Here is an 18973-nt window from a genome sequence, read left to right on the forward strand (position 1 = left end):
TGCTAGATAATTGAAATTGAAGATAAAAATTATGGCAGGCATTTAAAGATTATAGCTATGAAGACAGAGATGGATGCATGCATAGATGGATGAATGGATAGTGAGTGGGTGGATGGATGGATGGATGGACAAACAAACAAACAAACAAAGTGAGAGACTGACAGAGACAGAATTTAAAGCACTGTTTTATATTTGAAAGATAGTGGGTAATTTAGCATTCACTTCAGAAAGGTTTTATTCTTAGTAGACATTAATATGATATAAAATGCATGCAAAAGATAACCTGCTTTTCTTCTCTCTTTTTAATAAAAGAAATATCCAGAGGAAATGTGCTCACTGTTCATGAAGTTGGAGGAGTTGGAAGGAACTAGTTCGTGTAGCCAGGAAAACTATCTTCTGATTCGTTCAACGTCTTTCATGCTTCAACAAACATAGTCTATCAGTGGTCAAAGGATTTAATTCCTAAATGAGGAAGAGTCACATTTTCAGGATGGAACAGTCACATGTGGACCATCACCCACCCTGACTGGAGGACATGATCCAGCTTAGGATATTAGAAAATGTTTGTCACAACAGGTACACTTGGGAGGTAAATTGTCCACATTTGATAACCCCAAAACAATTAATAATACATTAGATTATCTCCTCCAATTAATGCCATAATCAAATAATTCTACTGAAACTATGAAGAAAAAGTTTTAAATATAAAAGGAGGTTAGGAAAAGATTACAAAGTCTTTGCTTCAGAAGGCAAGAGCACAACCACATTTTAGAGAAAGTCCTTAGCTCACCAAAGACGTGAAGCAGCTTTCCAGTGCTGTGAGCAGAATCCAGCCTTTTCAAGGTCAGCACACCCCATGTGAAGGTCAAGTTCCGCTCCTGAGGACTTGATCCTGCACATTCCCTGCCTGCTCTAACCTGATTAGAAACTAGCATCCCTAATTGCTTCTGCCATTTTTCTTTCCTGCATGCATTGGTGAACCTGGGATCCACAGCCCAGCCAACTTTGCAGAAAACCACAGTTTAGATGGAAAATCGCTTTTGGTTTCTGGCTCCTCAGCAGTACTGCACATCTAATTAGCTCAACAATTGGTCCCTGTGATAAAATCAGCTAATTTTATGTTCAAATGGCTGCTCTGTGGTAAGCAAACTGTCACTCTCAACTTCATGTGCAAAGAACTTGCTGAAGAAGCTGGTTACTAGGGGGCCGCTGGGGCCAGACTAGCGAAGACAGTAACCTAAGCCAGTGTTACAGTCAGCACATGGGGTCCCACCAGGCTCGAGTGAGATGAACTCCCAGAAGGCAGTGACGGGGCCACAAGTGCCAACCTTCAAAGGGGAAAACAGCAGATACAGAGTCATTTGCAGAATTTCCCCACTCTTAGAACTAAAACTCAAGGTTTTTAACAAGATTTCAGAGTTCTAGACCCTAATGTTTCATGTTAAGAAACAACTCTCCGAAGGTTAAACGATCTGCTATTTCAGAAATTTGTTCAGGGTCACCCTAGACTTAAAACCCAGGAAAGCCAATTAATTCCAGGGGACACTGCCTTAGCTCTCTGCTTTCTGCTACCGGAGCAGCTGGTGAGAGCTGAGGAGCTCCTCCTACTTCGTGAGATCTATCAGGAACCACATGACATTTTAAGTTAAATACGAAAGAAAAGATGGACTTCTTTATGGTATAAAAGCTAATTACATCACCTTTCACAGGCATTGCAAATTACTGATTTCTTGTGTGTGTGTGTGTGTGCGTTTACATTTTCAAGTACACCAACCAAATGAACAGTTACAAATTCATGTTGCAAAACTAGAAACTCGGGTCTCAGAAATACATGAATGCATACAATTTCATATAAAGATACAGAGAGACACATACGTACCTATATCTAAACATACATTACATCCATGTATGTATATAGATAAATATAACCAAAGATTTAGAAATGACTCCATTTATGTAAAATGCTTAAAACAGTAATTAGCCTGTAGTAAGTACTCAGTACTGTTGTTGCTATTCCATGTTATTATTACTGTTATATGTAGTTTTATACACACACACACACACACATGCACGCACTATATATATATATATATATATATAATTACATTACACAAACTGTATATGTAACTATGTATTATATAGCTCGTACCATTGTAGCAGGATGCCCAGCTGAGCATTAAGCTTGTTTGTCTTTCTCTGCTCTAACAGAAGCCCCAGAAAGTCACTCAGTCATGATCCATCACCCTGGAGCCACTGTCATCAGCTGTCTCCCCTGGACTGGGGTGGGCATCACCCCTTGCAGACGACCACGTCAGACACCGCTGATGCCCCTTCAGCCCTACCCTCTGCAGGCCAGTTCTGTGCAAACTCTCATCTGCTGCAGCACATGCAGCACCCACCTTCACCCCACGCCATGTGCCTCTTGTCTCCTGTCCCAGGGGACAATGTCCTGAGGCCACACTTGTGCAACCCAGAGGTGCAGAGTGACCCATGGGCAATGGATCCAATGGAAATATGCTTCCTTTTCTTCCCCTGGAGTGACTGGCCACTTCATAAGGCTCAAGCCTCTACTGGCATCAGGGCCACTTTGCACTGAGTCTTCCTGCTTTCCTTTCCCACGCCCCCAGCCCCTTACTCCTGCTCCCTGGCACCATCCCAGTAAATCTTCACACACAAGCCTTTGTCCCCAGCTCTGCTCTCCGTGGGACCCAGGCTAAGCAAAAATCACAGTGCTTACCTGGGTGCAGGTGCACAGTTAGCCCTACCGCTCTCCAGGAGCAGAACCCAAGGAGACACTTTGATTCCTGGAAAGGAAAACAACCTGGCCCTTGTTCATTCCTCCAGAAAGGAATAGGTCATTCCTGGTGCAGCACCTCTGATAGGCAGGGGGACCCATGTTCCATGTGGTCCCCTGCCCTTGGGATAAGCCAACCCAAGAGTAGAAGGCTTGGAGTCTTGAGGCTCCCAGCTGGGGAGCCAGACTGACATGCTCCTGCCTCTCCACAGTGCACGGGCACACGCATGTGCACACATGCACGCACGTATACTCTCTACCCTTACTGGACTGCTGCACTGTCTGATACGGCAGCCACTAGCTACGTGTAGCTAGTTAAATATAAATTTAAATGAATTAAAGTAAATATCCAGTCCCTCCATTGCACTAGTCACATGGGCTATTTCAGCGGACGGCAGAGGAGAGACCACCGCATTGCAGCAGAAGGCTGAGCAGCCCTCACGCGCTGGCCCGCAGTCAAGACTCTGCCTTCCGTCAACTAGATGGGGGAGAAAGGCTGCCCTTTCTACTCACCTCTCAGTGGAATCTAGGGCCAGTTTTATTGATGTGGTAAAATAAAAGAAACATGATAGTATTTGTTCCCAGAGTGGATGATAAAGCAGTTACATGTGGGCATGTGAACAGTGATGCATATTTGGATGCTGGAGCACAGGAGTCCCCAGTCTTGATGAGAAAAAAATATATACACTACTCTTAAAAGCCAAGCAAAGTTGGGGCCGGCCCGGTGGCGCACTCAGTTGAGGGCAGCGCTCCCGCCTAGGGTTTGGATCCCATATAGAGACCGGTCTGCTCACTGGCTGAGCGCGGTGCGGGCATGACACCGAGGGTTGCGATCCCATTGCTGGTCACGAAAAAAGACAAAAAGGAAAAAAAAAAAAGCCAAGCAAAGTTGGGGCCGGCCCGGTGGCGCACTCAGTTGAGGGCAGCGCTCCCGCCGAGGGTTTGGATCCCATATAGAGACCGGTCTGCTCACTGGCTGAGCGCAGTGCGGGCACGACACCGAGGGTTGCGATCCCATTGCTGGTCACGAAAAAAGACAAAAAGGAAAAAAAAAAAGCCAAGCAAAGTAATTATATATATAATTATATGTATATATTTAATTCCCATAGCTTAAGTGCAGAACGCCCAAAGAGCATTTGGTTAGAACAACTGTCTAGAATATAATAAGATTAACATTTCCAAAATCTACAAAAACAATGGAAAAATGATCAAAACAGTTAATTAATTAATATCTAAATTATATCTCCTATGGACATCGGTTATTGAAAATCCACATGGTTTCCATTCACAACTAGGGGTAAGAAACTACACTGTGGAAGGACCTGGAAAACGAAACACAAGTAAGCCTCTTCACCATCACATGGAGGGCACTGAGCTTTTGATCTTAAAGTCTTCATTGTGAACTCCAGAATATCATCTCATTTCAAGATATTCTGGAGGGAAGTTAATGCCCTTACACAGTCCCTTAGTACTACTGTTGGCACTTTAAGGGACTACGAATCATTACGTTAGGCAATTTATATACAGCATTAACCACATGTGACTTTTAGTATTAATTACAAAAAAGAAGAATGTCTTCTTTTTAAGTTCTGCTTGGGGTTGCTTCTCTGTGGGCCTAGCACAGCATCCTGCCCAGGGTAGGCCTCCCCACCCACTTCTCGAATGTTGGTGTTCCTCTGGTCCTGAGCCGCCACCTCCTGTCATCTCTTATCACTTTTCCCACGTGACCTTATCATTTACCAAATATAAGTTGCTAACTCCCAATAATAAGGGCTCTCGTTCATGGAGCAGTTACTATGTGCCAGGCGCTGTGCGTCACAAGCATTAACACAGGTGACAGTCACAGCAACCCTCCCTACAGGGCAGAAACAGCCCACATCTCCTCACGACAACCACTCTGGTGCCCGTATCATGGGTACCTCAAACTCCACATTCCTAAAACTTAGTTTCCCTTCCCCACAAATCTGCCTCTGCTCCTCCATAGACAATCACTAGCCCTAGCTAGCAACTAACATAGAAAAAGGAAAGAGATTCAGATATATATATATAGAGAGAGAGAGAGAGAGAGAGAGAAACAGAGAGAGAGAAAGACTATTTTAACAAGCTGCACATCCATCTGGATGAGTTGATTTTAAGGACAAATACATAAAGGTCCACTCTTAAAATCTCATGCAGCACCTGTATTGGGCACAATGGCCCCCCTCCAAGAGGCTGACAGTAATTTCTTCAACACTGTGCAAATGGAACAACAGTTCCAGGTGGAAAAACAGACTCCGCTCTAGAGTTGGGATCTGGCCTGAGCCCAGGGCCGAGGCGGGGGGCCCTACCTTCTGGTAGTCCTCCTTGGACCTCAGGGCTGCCTCCAGTTGCTGAGCCGAGCTGGGGTAGATGGCTGAGCGGTACTGAGTGCCGTGATCATTGCCTTGGCGCATGCCTGGGAAGCAGAATAGAGAGGGTCACCGTGATGGACACCACAGCACCAGCATCCAGCTGGGCAAAAGCCTGCGGTGTCCTGACGCTTTTCCATACATCCTTAGACAGATGTGTTGCTAAGTGTTTGTTTTCATCTCATCTTGACATCACTTGCTTTACACAAGCATAAGATGTATCTGTTTTGATTTGCCTGTTTTAATTATAACGAATATCTTTGAACTTAGGTAAATTTATCACAGGTCTTAGCATCATTAGATACTCTATAAATATGCATTTTTAAAATATGCAAGCATTTAAATAATAATCTATTCCATTTGTCATGCGTAAAGCACTATGATCCACACTATTTCTTTGGATCCTAACAAGACTCCCCGTGTGTAAGGTGTTACCATTGCTCACTCAGCAGGCACGGAAATGGGACAGTGTCCGTGGGAGTACAGGGCATAGTGACTGGCACGTAGGAGGAGTCAGACATCTATGACCAAGGTCAGACACCTAATCCCAGGCAATCCTTTGCCCCTGTCACAGCAGCTGGTGTAGATGGTGGTCAATCTCTAGCTGAATGATATAGTCCCAGAGTGAACAGGCTGCTATAGACCCTATAGATTGCCATGTTGTAGTCAGAATGAAGTCCACACATTACTGCCTCATTCAGTGATCAGTTTCCATCTTAACAAATGCTCCTGAACTCCTCCAATAGAGGATTCCATCTTGCATAAAGAACAGTTTAGCACTTTCAAACTTGAACACACGCGAGGCGTCTGGGCATCTACGACACAGGGTCTGGCTCAGGAGGTAGGGCAGGCCTGAGACTCTGCACTTCTAACCTGCTGGTCACCAGCCCACACTCTGAGTAGCGAGGGCTTAAGTTTGCCTAGATATTTTCAGGGTTCCTTATTTGACCATCAGCAACGTTTTTACTTAGAATGCTGTGATGAGGAAAACCCGAATCTTCCCAACACGCCTTCTCAGGTGCGACGTGTCCAACATTCCCTTTGCCCTGACCCACAAAACACACACTTTTCACCCAACTCCTATTCAGCCTTCAAGACTTGGGTCCAGTACCTTCTCCGATCACCCTCACCAGCTGTGGCTGTCACTGTCTCCTTTGGGCTCCCCTGGGCCTTGTGGGACACTCTTGGGGAGGTTTTACACACCACGCTGCTGTCGCACACGTGCCCATCTTCCTCCTCTCTGAGCCTTCCAGAGAGTACAGCTGGACAGCCACAGCACCTGGTACAGCGCCAGACATGTGGAAACTCCCCAGGTATTTGTTGCATAAAGAATACATGGATTTTTATCTTATGGTCCAAGCCCCTGCAATCACGACTGGGACCCCAATCGGTGGATCAAAACTCTTTTTGCCCTGTTTCATTCGTACTGTTCAATGCAAATAAGAAAATAACCTCTCTCAGGACCTGCAGGATAAGGGTACAAATGAGCTAATTAGTTTGACTGGTGGCAGCAAGTTCAGAAGCTGAAAACACCAAAGGTTCACTCCAGCAGTTAATGGATTAACTGGCCAGGAGGAATTCAGGATTGAAATTGCAGGTCAAAAACATAGGTTGAAATAGTAATCAACTAGCAGGATTTGGGGCCAAGCCATAGGCTATGTAGGGCATGTATGTGTATACGTGTGTGTGTGTTCACAAGTGATTACTTCTGACACCTGCTGCCTCCCACTCCCAGCCTCACCAACTCTCTACAAATCCCATTCTCCCACCTTCAGAGATCCATTCTCCCCTCGATGCCCAAAGTTCACATGGGGACCAGGAACTCACTAGTGACTTGAAGAGCCAATACCAATAATAACACTAAAATATTAATTTAATAGTAGGTCATAAAAATAAACCAGCTCATGCCTTCCAAAAGCACTATGTAATACCGAGTATCAATTTCATTTCTGTGTAAGTTATGTAGTCACTCATTTATTCATTTAGGTATTATTTGTTAAGCATCTAACAGGTGCCGGGCACGCTTCCAGGTGCTGAGGATACAGCGATGAACAACAGAAAGCCCCAGGCCGCAGAGCTTGTGTGCCTGGGGAGGGAGGAGGCTGGACAAAGACGTCCCAGGACGGCACTCGGGCGACACGTTCCCTCTGCCTCCTTCAGTCCCTCCTTAACTTCTAGGCGGGACTGTTGTGCGACCCCTTCCCACCCTTCTACGTGTAATGACATGGTGGTCACTGCTGTTCCTTCTAACACTCTCCATGCGAAAAAGATCACTACACGGTGCATTTTCAGTACATCCGACTCCTCTCCATTCAACACAAGATGCAGAAAAACAGGCTCACCATGTGGAGCTGTATGACACTGAGTTTTCTTTCTCTCTTTTAGAAAGAGTAATTAATATGTGGGTATTATAGAACCCATAGGTGTGATTTATTTATAGTTTTCAGCTACTCTTGCTAAGATTCCACACACTTTGTGCGTTGAAGACAATAAATATCTGTGTGCTTAAGTGAAGGCCCATAAAATATCATAGGATGATAGAAAATTGTTGCTTATGTGAAAACTGTCTTCTTAGCAAAACTGTCTTCTTCTTGGGAATAGTTAAGAATCACTCTGGTTTAACAGCGGTTCTTCCACTGATCACATTATCACAAATACCCTGGTAGGAGCAGTGCACAGAAAACCCTTAAATCTGCATCCTTATTTACATTATTCTGGTCGTGATGACCTCAGGGTAGAGGCATCTGAAAGATTTCACAAAATCATGTGGTTGGGCAGAAAGAGCCACATGACTGTCGTTCTTGGTGTGCATGTAAGGCCAAGCATTTTTAAAACATAACTCATGGATTAGTTATACGATTAGAGGTTATAAACTACTCCTGCAACCCAGGATAGGGATTTACGGACCTTCCCTGAAGCCATGATCCCTGTGATCCCTGACTCTAGATTCTAACTTGACCATCTGCTCACTGTAACTCCGTACTACTGACACCCTTCCTGTCGTCTTGCCCATGTCTTTCCTGTGCACATTCGGGGTGTCCCCAGCACACCCTGGACAGCTTTAGACAGGAGGGACATCCACATTATCCACAGCTCTGCCTCCCTGCACCTTTCCTTTTGCATGAACCCTAACTTTCATCCACTGGAAATAGGGTTGGGTTCTGATCCCAACCCTACTTAGATGTTCTATCCAAACTGAAGCCTCTCCATGTCAAAAACAACACACACTCTTCCTGGTCACTCTAGTTAAGCACCTGCCTGGCCAGAAAGGAAAACAAGAAAGTGCTGAAGAGATACAGTAGGGAACCAAGAGGAAACACCAACGCCTTTATTCAGATTCCCTTGAATCTTTAATGATACTGGAGAAGGCACTGACTCTCTGGTATACTCATGAATAACAGTGTTAATTTGACTGGGTTTTTGCCCCATCAAAATTCATCTTGAGGAGGAGATTTAATAATACCTTGACATACAACCACATGCATATACCCACACGTATGTGGCGTGCTTGGTTGGTTCCCTGCATGTGCTTTTCAGTCCACTGATGAGGGGCTCATATATGGATAGGAGTTTGAAATCTGGAAGCAGATGGTTCACTGAGAAATACGACTTGATGCTCAACCAACTGAAAAACCTACAGAACTATGGATTTTCTGTTCTTGTTATTCTTAATACATCACCTTTACAGACATTTAGCATCATTACACTTTTTACTGTTCCTTCAACCTTCATCAGTTTATGTCATGAACCCCAAACAGTCATTCACAAGTGAGGAATGCCTGTTTACTAAATCTCTTATAAGAAGCCTAGGACTTAGAGCTACTAATCTTGTTTTTAAGTCTGACTCTACTGCCGACATGTTTTATGCAAATTACTTAATCTTTCTAAGCCTAAAACCTTGTTTGTAAAACAGGGATTATAAAGCCTTAACCTATAGGTTTGTTATCAGGAGTAAATCAGATGAAACCTGTAAAGTACTTTGTTGACTAAAATATTATGCAGCTATTAAATACTTTTATTTTTACAACTTTTAACACTCTTGGAACATATTTCAGAACAACTAGTTTGAAAAAAAAATACAAACAACATTACGAAAGACTCTAGGAGTAGCTGGCCCTTTTTTCCCCTGAAAAGTATTATTTATGTTCATCTCTCTATACCCACCCAACAGAGGTCAAACAAATAAATCCAAAGACATGATCAAAATTTGTTTTACGTGGACAGAGATATACTATTTAATTTTCAATTGTTTATTTTTTTAAAATTTTAGCAGAATTACCTTCCTAGTTAAATTTTAACTCTGTTAATCTTCAGACCAGTCACATACGTGGACAGAGATATACTATTTAATTTTCAATTGTTTATTTTTTTTAAATTTTAGCAGAATTACCTTCCTAGTTAAATTTTAACTCTGTTAATCTTCAGACCAGTCACCTGTGAGATCAAGTTTTACCCCCCAAAAGAGTTAAGAAATCATGGCCATGTTTTGAACTGCTTTTGGCTTTCAAATTGTCGAAAAAAGACCCCCAAACTACGAGTTTTTGTTGTTTCTCTTGACCTCTCTCTAAATGCAAGTACAGCACAGTGGAATTCTTTCCCAACTAAAAATATTTAGGGCTGCTCTAGTCCTAGATTTAGACGAACACAAAGATGACATTCTCTTGGTCTCTGATCAATTGGAGAAATTGGTCTCTGATCAATCGGAGAAATTCAGCCTGTTGGCATTATCTTGTGTTCATTGAACACACACCCACAGGGATACCATAAAGAGAAAAAGAAAGACCTGCAGAGTGTTAGAAAGAAAACACACTGGCATTTACAATGGTTGGAAGAGCTCTTCTGTCTGCCTGCCTGCCTTCCACCATCCATCCCTCCTCTCTTATTCTCAGGCAAGGCACTCAACACGGAGGTTCAGAACTAAGACTCGGTATCATTTTCCACTAGTCACACTTGTAATACAGTAATGGAAAACACATAGAAACCAATAAGCATAGTCAAGTACTAGAGATATTATGAGGAAAATCTGTGCAGGTAAGAAAAATATAAGGTTCAGATAGGGAGTGGGTGAGCTCTTATGACCAGTGGGGGAGGGACCTAAGTCTGAAAGGCTGTAGAGGAAGTGACTCTTGTCTTGAAACAGCAGTAGGTGGGCATGAGGATGGAAGACATTTAGGGCAGGGGGGTTGGGGAGAAGAACATGGATCAGCAGCATGGAACAACAGGTGTCCTCAGGGACTTGGAAGGAGCTGGTTGCAAAAGCAGCATCTCCATCAAAGCCCCAACGCTTAGCATCTCCATCAAAGCCCCAACGCTTAACATCTCAGGAGGATGTACACTTCACCAGCAAGTGAGAAGCCCAAATGAGAAAGACCGTTCACTGGGAAATAGGATTTGATGCTCAACAGATTGAAAAACCAGGTGAGAAAACCAACATCTAGGAGCTGCTGAAGATACAAGAAGTGGTCCTGCTTGCCTGAGTCACAGAACACATGAAATATGTGACTACCATAAATTGTTCTCAATGGGCTTTATGATCCTGGTTTCCAGAGGGCAGAATTAACCAAAATTATATTTTGAGAAAGGACAGAAAATGTTATTGAGAGACACCATAACCCCTGTGTATTTCCTTCTCCCACAAACAACTACGTTCTCTCCGGCAAAAAGTATTCACAAAGTCCTGACTGTGTAGTCAACACTGTGGAGGCTCCGGAGTAATTAGATGATGATCCTGATCTCAAGAAATAACCTGGATGAGGAAGGGAGAGAAAGGAGCAGTCAGGAGCTTGACACTGCACCGCACCGTCTGGGTCCCTACCATCACTCCTCATTTAATCCTCATAGGAGCCTTGTGAAGAAGATACTCTTTTTTTTTTTTTTTTTTTACTGTTTGGGTTTTTTTTAATCATTACACAGTGTACACATTTTGGGGGCCCTTTACCAATTTCTCTCTAACCCTCTCTCCTCCTTTCCAACCTCTGGTGTCTGCAGTTCTGTTCTTGCCTTTTTAAAGTTCAATGCATTATTGTCATTGTTGTATCTTTCTTTCTTTTCAAAATTTATTTGTTTATGTTTTTAGCTCCCACTTATGATTGAGGACATGTGGTATTTCTCTTTCTGTGTCTGGCTTATTTCACTCATATTAATTTTCTACAGGCTCATCTATGTTGCTGCAAATAGCAGAATTTCATTCTTTTTTATGGCTGAGTAGTATTCCATTGTGTATATATACCACATTTTCCTTATCCAGTCATCCACTGATGGACATTTAGATTGATTCCATATTTTGGCTACTGCAATTAGAGCTGAAATGAACATGGGAGTGCAGGTATCCCTTCCACATGATGATTTCCATTCCTTCAGGTACATGCCCAGTAGTGGGATTGCTGGATCATATGGCAGTTTTATCTGTAGTTGTTTGAAGAACCTCCATTTAAAGTCTATTTTATCCAGTATAAGAATAGCTACTTCTGCTCATTTTTGGTTTCCATTTGCATTAGTCTGTGAGTGCCTTTACAAGTGAAGTGAGTCTCTTGAAGACGGAATATATTTGCTTCTAGCTTTTCAGAATGTTATTGAGAGGTGTTGTCTTATACCTGGCATTTTATCCATTTTTGCTTGGATGTTTTAAATTTCTTTTGTTCCTTTCTTCCCCTTTTATTCCTTGTCTTTGATGTTTGTTGGTTTTTTGAGGTTGTAAGATTTAGTTTCTTTCTCTTTCCGATGTACATTTTTGTTCTACTAATGGGTTTTGTTCTTTCTTGTGTATCCATGGTAGTGATTATCGTTTTTCAGGTTTCAGATGCAGGACTCCCTTGAAGATTCTTTCCGGGCTGGTTGTGTGGTAGGGAACTCCTGCAGTTTTTGCTTATGTGGAAAATATACTATTTCTCCCTCATTTCTGAAGGATAGCCTTTTGGGGTATAATATTCTTAGCTGGAAGTTTTTTTCTTTTAGAATTTTGAATATATCATCACATTTTCTTCTGGCCTATAGAGTTTCTGTTGAGAAGTCTGCTGTTAGTCTGATAGGGGCTCCCTTAATGGTGACTTGACACTTTTCTATTGCTGTTTTTAGAATTCTTTGTCTTTGAGCTTTGCCAGTTTGACTATAACGTGTCTCAGAGAGGATCTTTTTGGATTGAATCTGTTTGGGGATCTTTGAGCCTCCTGGATCTGAAGGTCCATGTCTCTCCCTATACCTAGAAAGTGAAACATTATTATTTTGTTGAATAGGTTTTCCATGCCTTTTCCTTTCTCCACCCCTTCTGGAACATCCATGATTCAAATGTTTGTGCACTTCAGGTTGTCTGCTAGCTCATTTTTTAAAATTCTTTTTTCCTTTTTTTTTTTGTCCACCTGAGTTATTTGAAAAATATCTTCAACATCAGAAAGTCTTTCTTCTGCTTGTTCTAGCCGGCTGCTTAAGCTCTTAGTTGTATTTTTTATTTCATTGACTGAATCTTTTAGTCATGAGTTCTGCTAAGTTCTTTTTCAAGGTATTAATCTCTCTGTAAATTTCCTCTTTCAGAGCCTGGATTGTTTTTCTCATTTCATCATGTTGTCTAACTGAGTCTTCTTGTTTCTCATTGAGTTTTCTTAAGATTGTTGCTTGGAATTCCTTTTCAGCCATTTCAAGGGTTTCTTGTTTCTATAAGGTCTGGTATTTGTGAATTACTGCATTCTTTTGATGGTGTCATATTTTCTTGGATTTTCATATATCTAGTGTCTCTACATTGATGTCTGGTCATCTAGTAGAGCAGTTGCTTTTTATTACTCTGGAGTGGGCTTTGAGGAGGGAGACTTCCTCTTCTTTCTCTGGTCTCCACTGGTGACTCTCCTTGTGTCAATGCAGTCGAATGGCTGGCAGGCCACCTGCACAATGGCTATGGCTGCTATAGTGGCAGTGAGCCACTTCTGCAGTGGCTGTGGCAGTGGTAATGGCTGTGGTGAACCACCCATGCAGAATTGTTGTTTTCAGTATGCTTCTGCCTTTTGCTGAGGAGGAGGCACTGCCCATGGCTCCTGCCTAGGACTCCATGCATGCTCCTGCTTTCTGCCAGTGGTGGGGGTTTCCCATATCTCCTGCCTAGGACTCCATGCATGCTCCTGCTTTCTGCCAGTGGTGGGGGTTTCCAACATCTCTTGCCTAGGACTCTGTGCATACTCCTGCCAGAGCAGATATTCTTAACCCTATTTGACAAGACGGAAATTATGGATCAGAGACATCGAGTGACCTGCCTAAGGTTATATAGGAGGTAATTGATCATCCTGTGATTTAAACTTTGATCTACCTGACACCAAAGTCCTTTCTCCTTTCAAAACTGACAAATAAGATGTTAAAGCTAAATATTTGAGGATAGTGGAGCAAAGCCCACCTGTAAGTGGTATACCAGGTAGATGATGTGCACCACAGCCCAGGGCCCAGAAATAAGAACAAGCTTGGCATAAGCTGAGGCCAAGAAGAAAAAGGACTGGGTTCTGACAAGGGGCCTGGCATGAGATGAAGTTGCTCAGTTCAGTGCAAGGCCACCTAGGTGTCATGACAAGTCACACCGGGGACCAGAGACTCATAGAAAGACCAGTTTCAAGGAAGCTACAGAATTCTGGGGAACCCTGGGTGAATATTGTCATCGACAACATAGAACTCTCTCTCATACAGGTTCAACCGTGTTGCAAAGTTTACTGTGCCCTGTGCTGGCTTTGGAGAAACTAAGAGGATAAATTATTAACACTATCTGACTGTCTTCATGTCCCAGGAAAGCAAGCAATGGGCTTGCTGTGGAGGTGAAAAGAGAATTACTGGCTTGGAAACAACATCTCGTGCTTCAAACTCTTCCAGGACACTCTATAAGCTGATTAATGAGGACTGGGCTTTGGGGCCTTCTTGAAGAGCACTGACCTCTTGGCTTCTACCAACTGTCTGAGATTTCTCCAGCCACCTTCTCCAAAGAAGATTTTAAAGGAACAGACCATCCTGAGACCACTCTAAGATTTCTCTCCCTCTCAGCAGAGCCAGAGAAAACACTGGAAGACACAAAAATGCTTACTACATAATGAAGCACGGGAATGGAAGACTTCTCACCTGCTCAAAGTGCTTTCTAAATCTTAGCTCACCTTTGGGGACTAGCCCTGCTTTACACATTCTGATTGGAGATTTGAGAAATACATTTGAACACGGGAATTTTTTTTTCCTTTTTGTCTTTTTTACTGACCGGTAACGGGATTGCAACCCTCGGTGTTGCGCCCGCACCATGCTCAGCCAGTGAGCGGGAACCGGTCTCCACATGGGATCCGAACCCTCGGCAGGAGTGCCGCCGTGCTCCCAAGCGGCGCACTCTCCAGTGCGCCACCGGGCCGGCCCTGAACACGGGAATTTTAAAGGGAAGTTCGTGTGATGATTTGTTGCTAGATGATCACTCTACAAGGTCCTGGGAGCTACAAACTGATAGTGAACATCGGGGCAAGTGAGGACATATTCCCAAGGGTCTGAAGTCATTATTTCTATCTTAGAGAACTTCACAGGAGCAACCTTCTCAGCAGGACTGTCCATTCTGGTCACAAATACAGAGTGACTCCCATCAGGGCAAACTCCATGTTCTTCTCTTCTACACATTGTTGCTAAGAAACATGGATCCTGACCCACAGTCTACTGCATGGAGCACAGAAATAGGTACAGCCTTCGTCATGAGATACTTGGCAGATTTTAATTCCAGCTCTGCCATTTACTAACCGTGTACTCTCAGCCAAGCCATTAAATCCATCTGAGCTTCAATTTCTTCATTTGGAAAAATGCAGATGATACGTACCACACTGGGTGGTTAGCATTTCACGCAGGAGCTCAGTAAACATATTTCCCTGGTCCCCTTGTGATGAGCTTCAATTTCTTCATTTGGAAAAATGCAGATGATACGTACCTCACTGGGTGGTTAGCATTTCACGCAGGAGCTCAGTAAACATATTTCCCTGGTCCCCTTGTGACTTCTATTGCAGAAATTCAAGGAAGAGAATTTTTCAGCACACTACTTAAGAATTTAAAGATTCCTCAGTCCGTAGAAGAGCTACTAAGCACCCATCTCAGTCCAGGAATCTTGTTAGGGATTCACTAAAACACAGACCAATGAGCTCGTTCTCAATCTCAGAAAACTTCTGGAACATATCATCAAGCAGATGGGAATGCAGAAAAGCAAGATGTGATCACTAAGGACAAACAGATTTATTTTAACCTCTCTGACCTCAGTTCATCATATACACAATGAAGGATTCAGTTAGATCCTTTTAAAAACAGTTTTACTGAGATACAATTGACATACAATAAATGCTATATATATATTTGTTAGTTACGAATATTCATTGGGTAACAAAGGTGCCCAAGATGTGATGGCCAGATCAATACTGGTAGCATGCCCATTAAACAGTATATATTTAAAGTGTACAATTTAATCTGTTTCAATGTGTGTATGCACCATGCAACCATCAACACACTCAAGGTAATGAACACCCCAAAAGCTCCCTTAAACCCCTTCCCACCACTCCTAGTTCACCCCTCTCTAGCTCTCATGCAGACATGGATCCATAGCCTGTTGTTATAGATTCATTTGCATTTTCTAGAATGTTACATAAATGCAGTGATACAGTGTACACACTTTTGGTCTGACTTCCTTCTGACCAAATCATTTTGAGACTTAACCATGTTGTTGCACATACCAACAACTCACTCCTTTCTATTGCTGAGCATTGTGCCATTGACTGGACATGCCACAGCTTTTAATGCACTGGCCTATTGATGGACACTTGGCATGTTTCCAGCTTCTGGCTATTACAAATAAAGCTATATGAATATTCATGTGTAAGTCTTTGTGTAGACATATGCTTCCATCTCTCTGGCTAATACCTAGAAATGGAATGGCCGGTATGTTTACGTTTAACTTTCTAAGAAACTGCCAAACTGTTTTCCAAAGTGGTGTGACATCTTACATCTCTACTTGTAGAGGATGAGAGTCCCAGTTGTTCTGTATCGACATGGATCCTGCATCCCTCTGCATCCCTAGACTTCCAGCTCCATCCTCAGCTCATGGAGATGCCAGACTTGGCCTGGGTTCCTCCTCCTGCTCAGCAGCCTAGAAACTTCCTGGAAATAGGACGGAGCAGTTGCAGTACTCATTTGTCTGTCTGCTGAGCAGTGTCCTGAGAACCCTTGTTTCATACATTTCATACAGGTTTTCAGTTTCTTCAGGTGGGAGGGTAAATCCAGTCCCTATTACTCCTTCTAAGTGGAAAGCAGAAGTCTTAGGGCTAAGTATTTCCTAGCCCTCATTATTAAAAATCATCTGCATTTAAAACAATGGGCATGGGGACAGACAGACAGGCTAAAAAGATGTCCACAGGTTTGGAGGGTTGGGGGTTGTTTTGTTTTGTTTTCTACTATTCTATTAACAAATGGACTCTGAAATTTTTTTTCAGTAAAATAACTCAGATTAAACATTTCTACAAATGGCATCTGGGTAGTGACAAATATTTTTAAATCCCCATCATTAATCGATAAATTACTTCTGTCTGTTTTTACCCTTTTGTCCTCTTCTTCTTGATCACTGCTCCGTCTGGCAGTATTCACAGCTCTTTCCATCGTCAAACATTTCCCCCATTGGCTCTTGGAACACTTCCTGCCCCCCCCCATCTCTACTCACTTTTCCATTCTCCTCATCCTGCTCACTACCGATGGTCCCGGAGTCAGTCTTTGGCCACCCCGTCCCTCCCACGTGCACTCCAGCGATCTCTCCCTTCTCTCTGCTGAGAATTTACAAACCTACACCTGTCATCCATGCTCTCCTTCAGTCGTGTGGGGCCGCACTCCCACTGAACGGTTATGCACCCAAGCACCACTGTCCCTTGGGTCTCAAGAGGCCACTTCTCCTTTCAGTCCCCACTGTCCTTACCTCTCTCAGTTGCGTGGTCATCCTCCTAGCAACCAGGCTGGCAGCCTGGAGAAGTCCATGGCATCCTCCAGCCTTCTTCACTCCTGACGCCAGGCAGTCACCCACTGTTACCTCTGTTTTCTGTAAAACTTCGCTAATGTCCTTCTTCCCCTTCCACAGCTTCCACCCCCATCTAGACCCCGCAGCTCACAGCATGTGATGCTAATGCAGGATGAACACCCAGGTGTTCTGAAGGGCCCTGAGTCAGGGCTTGCTTGATGCATGCTCCCACAATGCTTCTGGTGTGGAGGTTGAATAAACGAACCAGCAGTTTGTTGTAACAGTGGTCGTCATTTTTTAGATCCCCATTCTCAGAGCAGAGTGAACACAATGCAGAAAATGACAGAGGTCTGCAACTCCCTCCTACAGAACATGCTCTATCTCACCATTTTTAGGCTAGACTTACAGTTTCAACCTGTTTATTATCCCTTTAAACTTTATGAAAGCCAATACATTGATCAGGTATTCTCCATGTCGGTATTTATTAAGGTAAGGTACCTCCAAAAAGTAAAGGGAAGGCAAATAATTTGCCTTCAAATAATCCACTGGACTCAGAAACATTCCATTCACGACTTTGAATCAAGGCGCCCCAGGAAATCACACTGAAACGTGGACCTCCGTGTGAGGTTTTTGTGGGTTTTTTTTTTTTTTTACAATGTAGAGTTTATTACATTTAAAAGTATTCACTGTTCATTTTCTTTCAGGATTTATTTATTTATTTATTTTTAATATTATTTATTATAAGCATACTATTACAAATCATGATTTTTCTTTATGCCCTTTACCCAACCTCTCTCTCCCCAACTCCCCCCTCCCCCCCACCTCACCCCCATCTCTAGTATTCTGAAAGTTCAAGGAATTGTTTAGGTCTTTCTTTTTTTCTCTTTCTTTCTTTTTCTTTCTTTCTTAGCACCTGGTTATAAGTGAGAACATGCGGTATTTCTCCTTCCTTGTCTGGCTTATTTCAGCAACGTGGATGAGTCTGGAGAAAATTATGTTACGTGAAATAATCCACGTGAGTTTGGTTAAGCATAAGCCCTCAGTCACTATTTCGCCTACTAGGAGGTGATAAACTTAGCAAGAGGCGTGCGAGCCAGGTCACATGGAGGAGGAAGAGCACTCGGGCTATTGTAAAGACGGAGGGGAAAGCTCAGTAATCAACTGACGTGCTGGAAGTGAAACATAAATGTTTTTAGAGACACTGTTGGTAACTAAACTGTTAAAACACGAAGAGTGACTGCCGAGAATGCCCTTTCTATCACAGTCTCTTAACCTTGGAACTACAGGCATCTTGAGCTGGGTAATTCCTTGTCATGAGGGGCCATCCTGTGCATCGTAGGGTATGGAGCACATCCTCACATTTAGTCTATTGACGTTCATGCCATAGTGACAAGCAAAAATATCTCCATACACTGCCAAGCGTCTCCTGGGTGGCAAAACTGCTCCCGGTTGAGACCCACTGCTCTGTGTTAATGAACCCCATGTTCTGGTATCACCACTTACAAAGTCTCCATTTTCCAGGCAGCTAAACAAAGCAGCATGTGTGTGAAGTGAGAGCTTCAGGATGGCGGAGACCAGCTGCTCTGAGCCGCAGAGGCCTTTGGTGTTCATGTTTCCATTCACATTCACTGACTGTTGTAACAGTGTGGTATCATTTTCTCTTATCCCCAAATTTAAGAGAATGGAGATTTGCATTAGAGAATACAAGACCTTTTTTCTTTTTTTTGGTAAAAAAAGCATTCTAAGCTACATGTTAAAGCCTCCAAAGATGGAGAGAAGATATCACAGACTTTGACTCAGCACAAGTTGAAGTCAACATGC

General features: G+C 43.1%; 1 protein-coding gene across 1 annotated transcript in view; it reads right to left on the reverse strand.

Annotated features, from left to right (window-relative positions):
• Positions 1 to 172: 172 nt before the first annotated feature.
• Positions 173 to 18973, reverse strand: part of LOC103601596 (mitochondrial peptide methionine sulfoxide reductase-like) — a 131106-nt gene continuing 112305 nt past the window's right edge. The window contains exons 3-4 of the mRNA XM_008586025.1: positions 5122 to 5228; positions 173 to 462 (exon numbers count right to left, since the gene is read on the reverse strand). Coding sequence (XP_008584247.1) covers positions 406 to 462; positions 5122 to 5228 — 164 coding nt within the window. The 3' untranslated portion in view covers positions 173 to 405. The remainder of the gene's footprint in view (positions 463 to 5121; positions 5229 to 18973) is intronic.

The sequence above is a fragment of the Galeopterus variegatus genome, unplaced genomic scaffold, assembly GCF_000696425.1.
Source record: "Galeopterus variegatus unplaced genomic scaffold, G_variegatus-3.0.2 Scaffold3804, whole genome shotgun sequence".
Taxonomy (NCBI): Eukaryota; Metazoa; Chordata; class Mammalia; order Dermoptera; family Cynocephalidae; genus Galeopterus; species Galeopterus variegatus.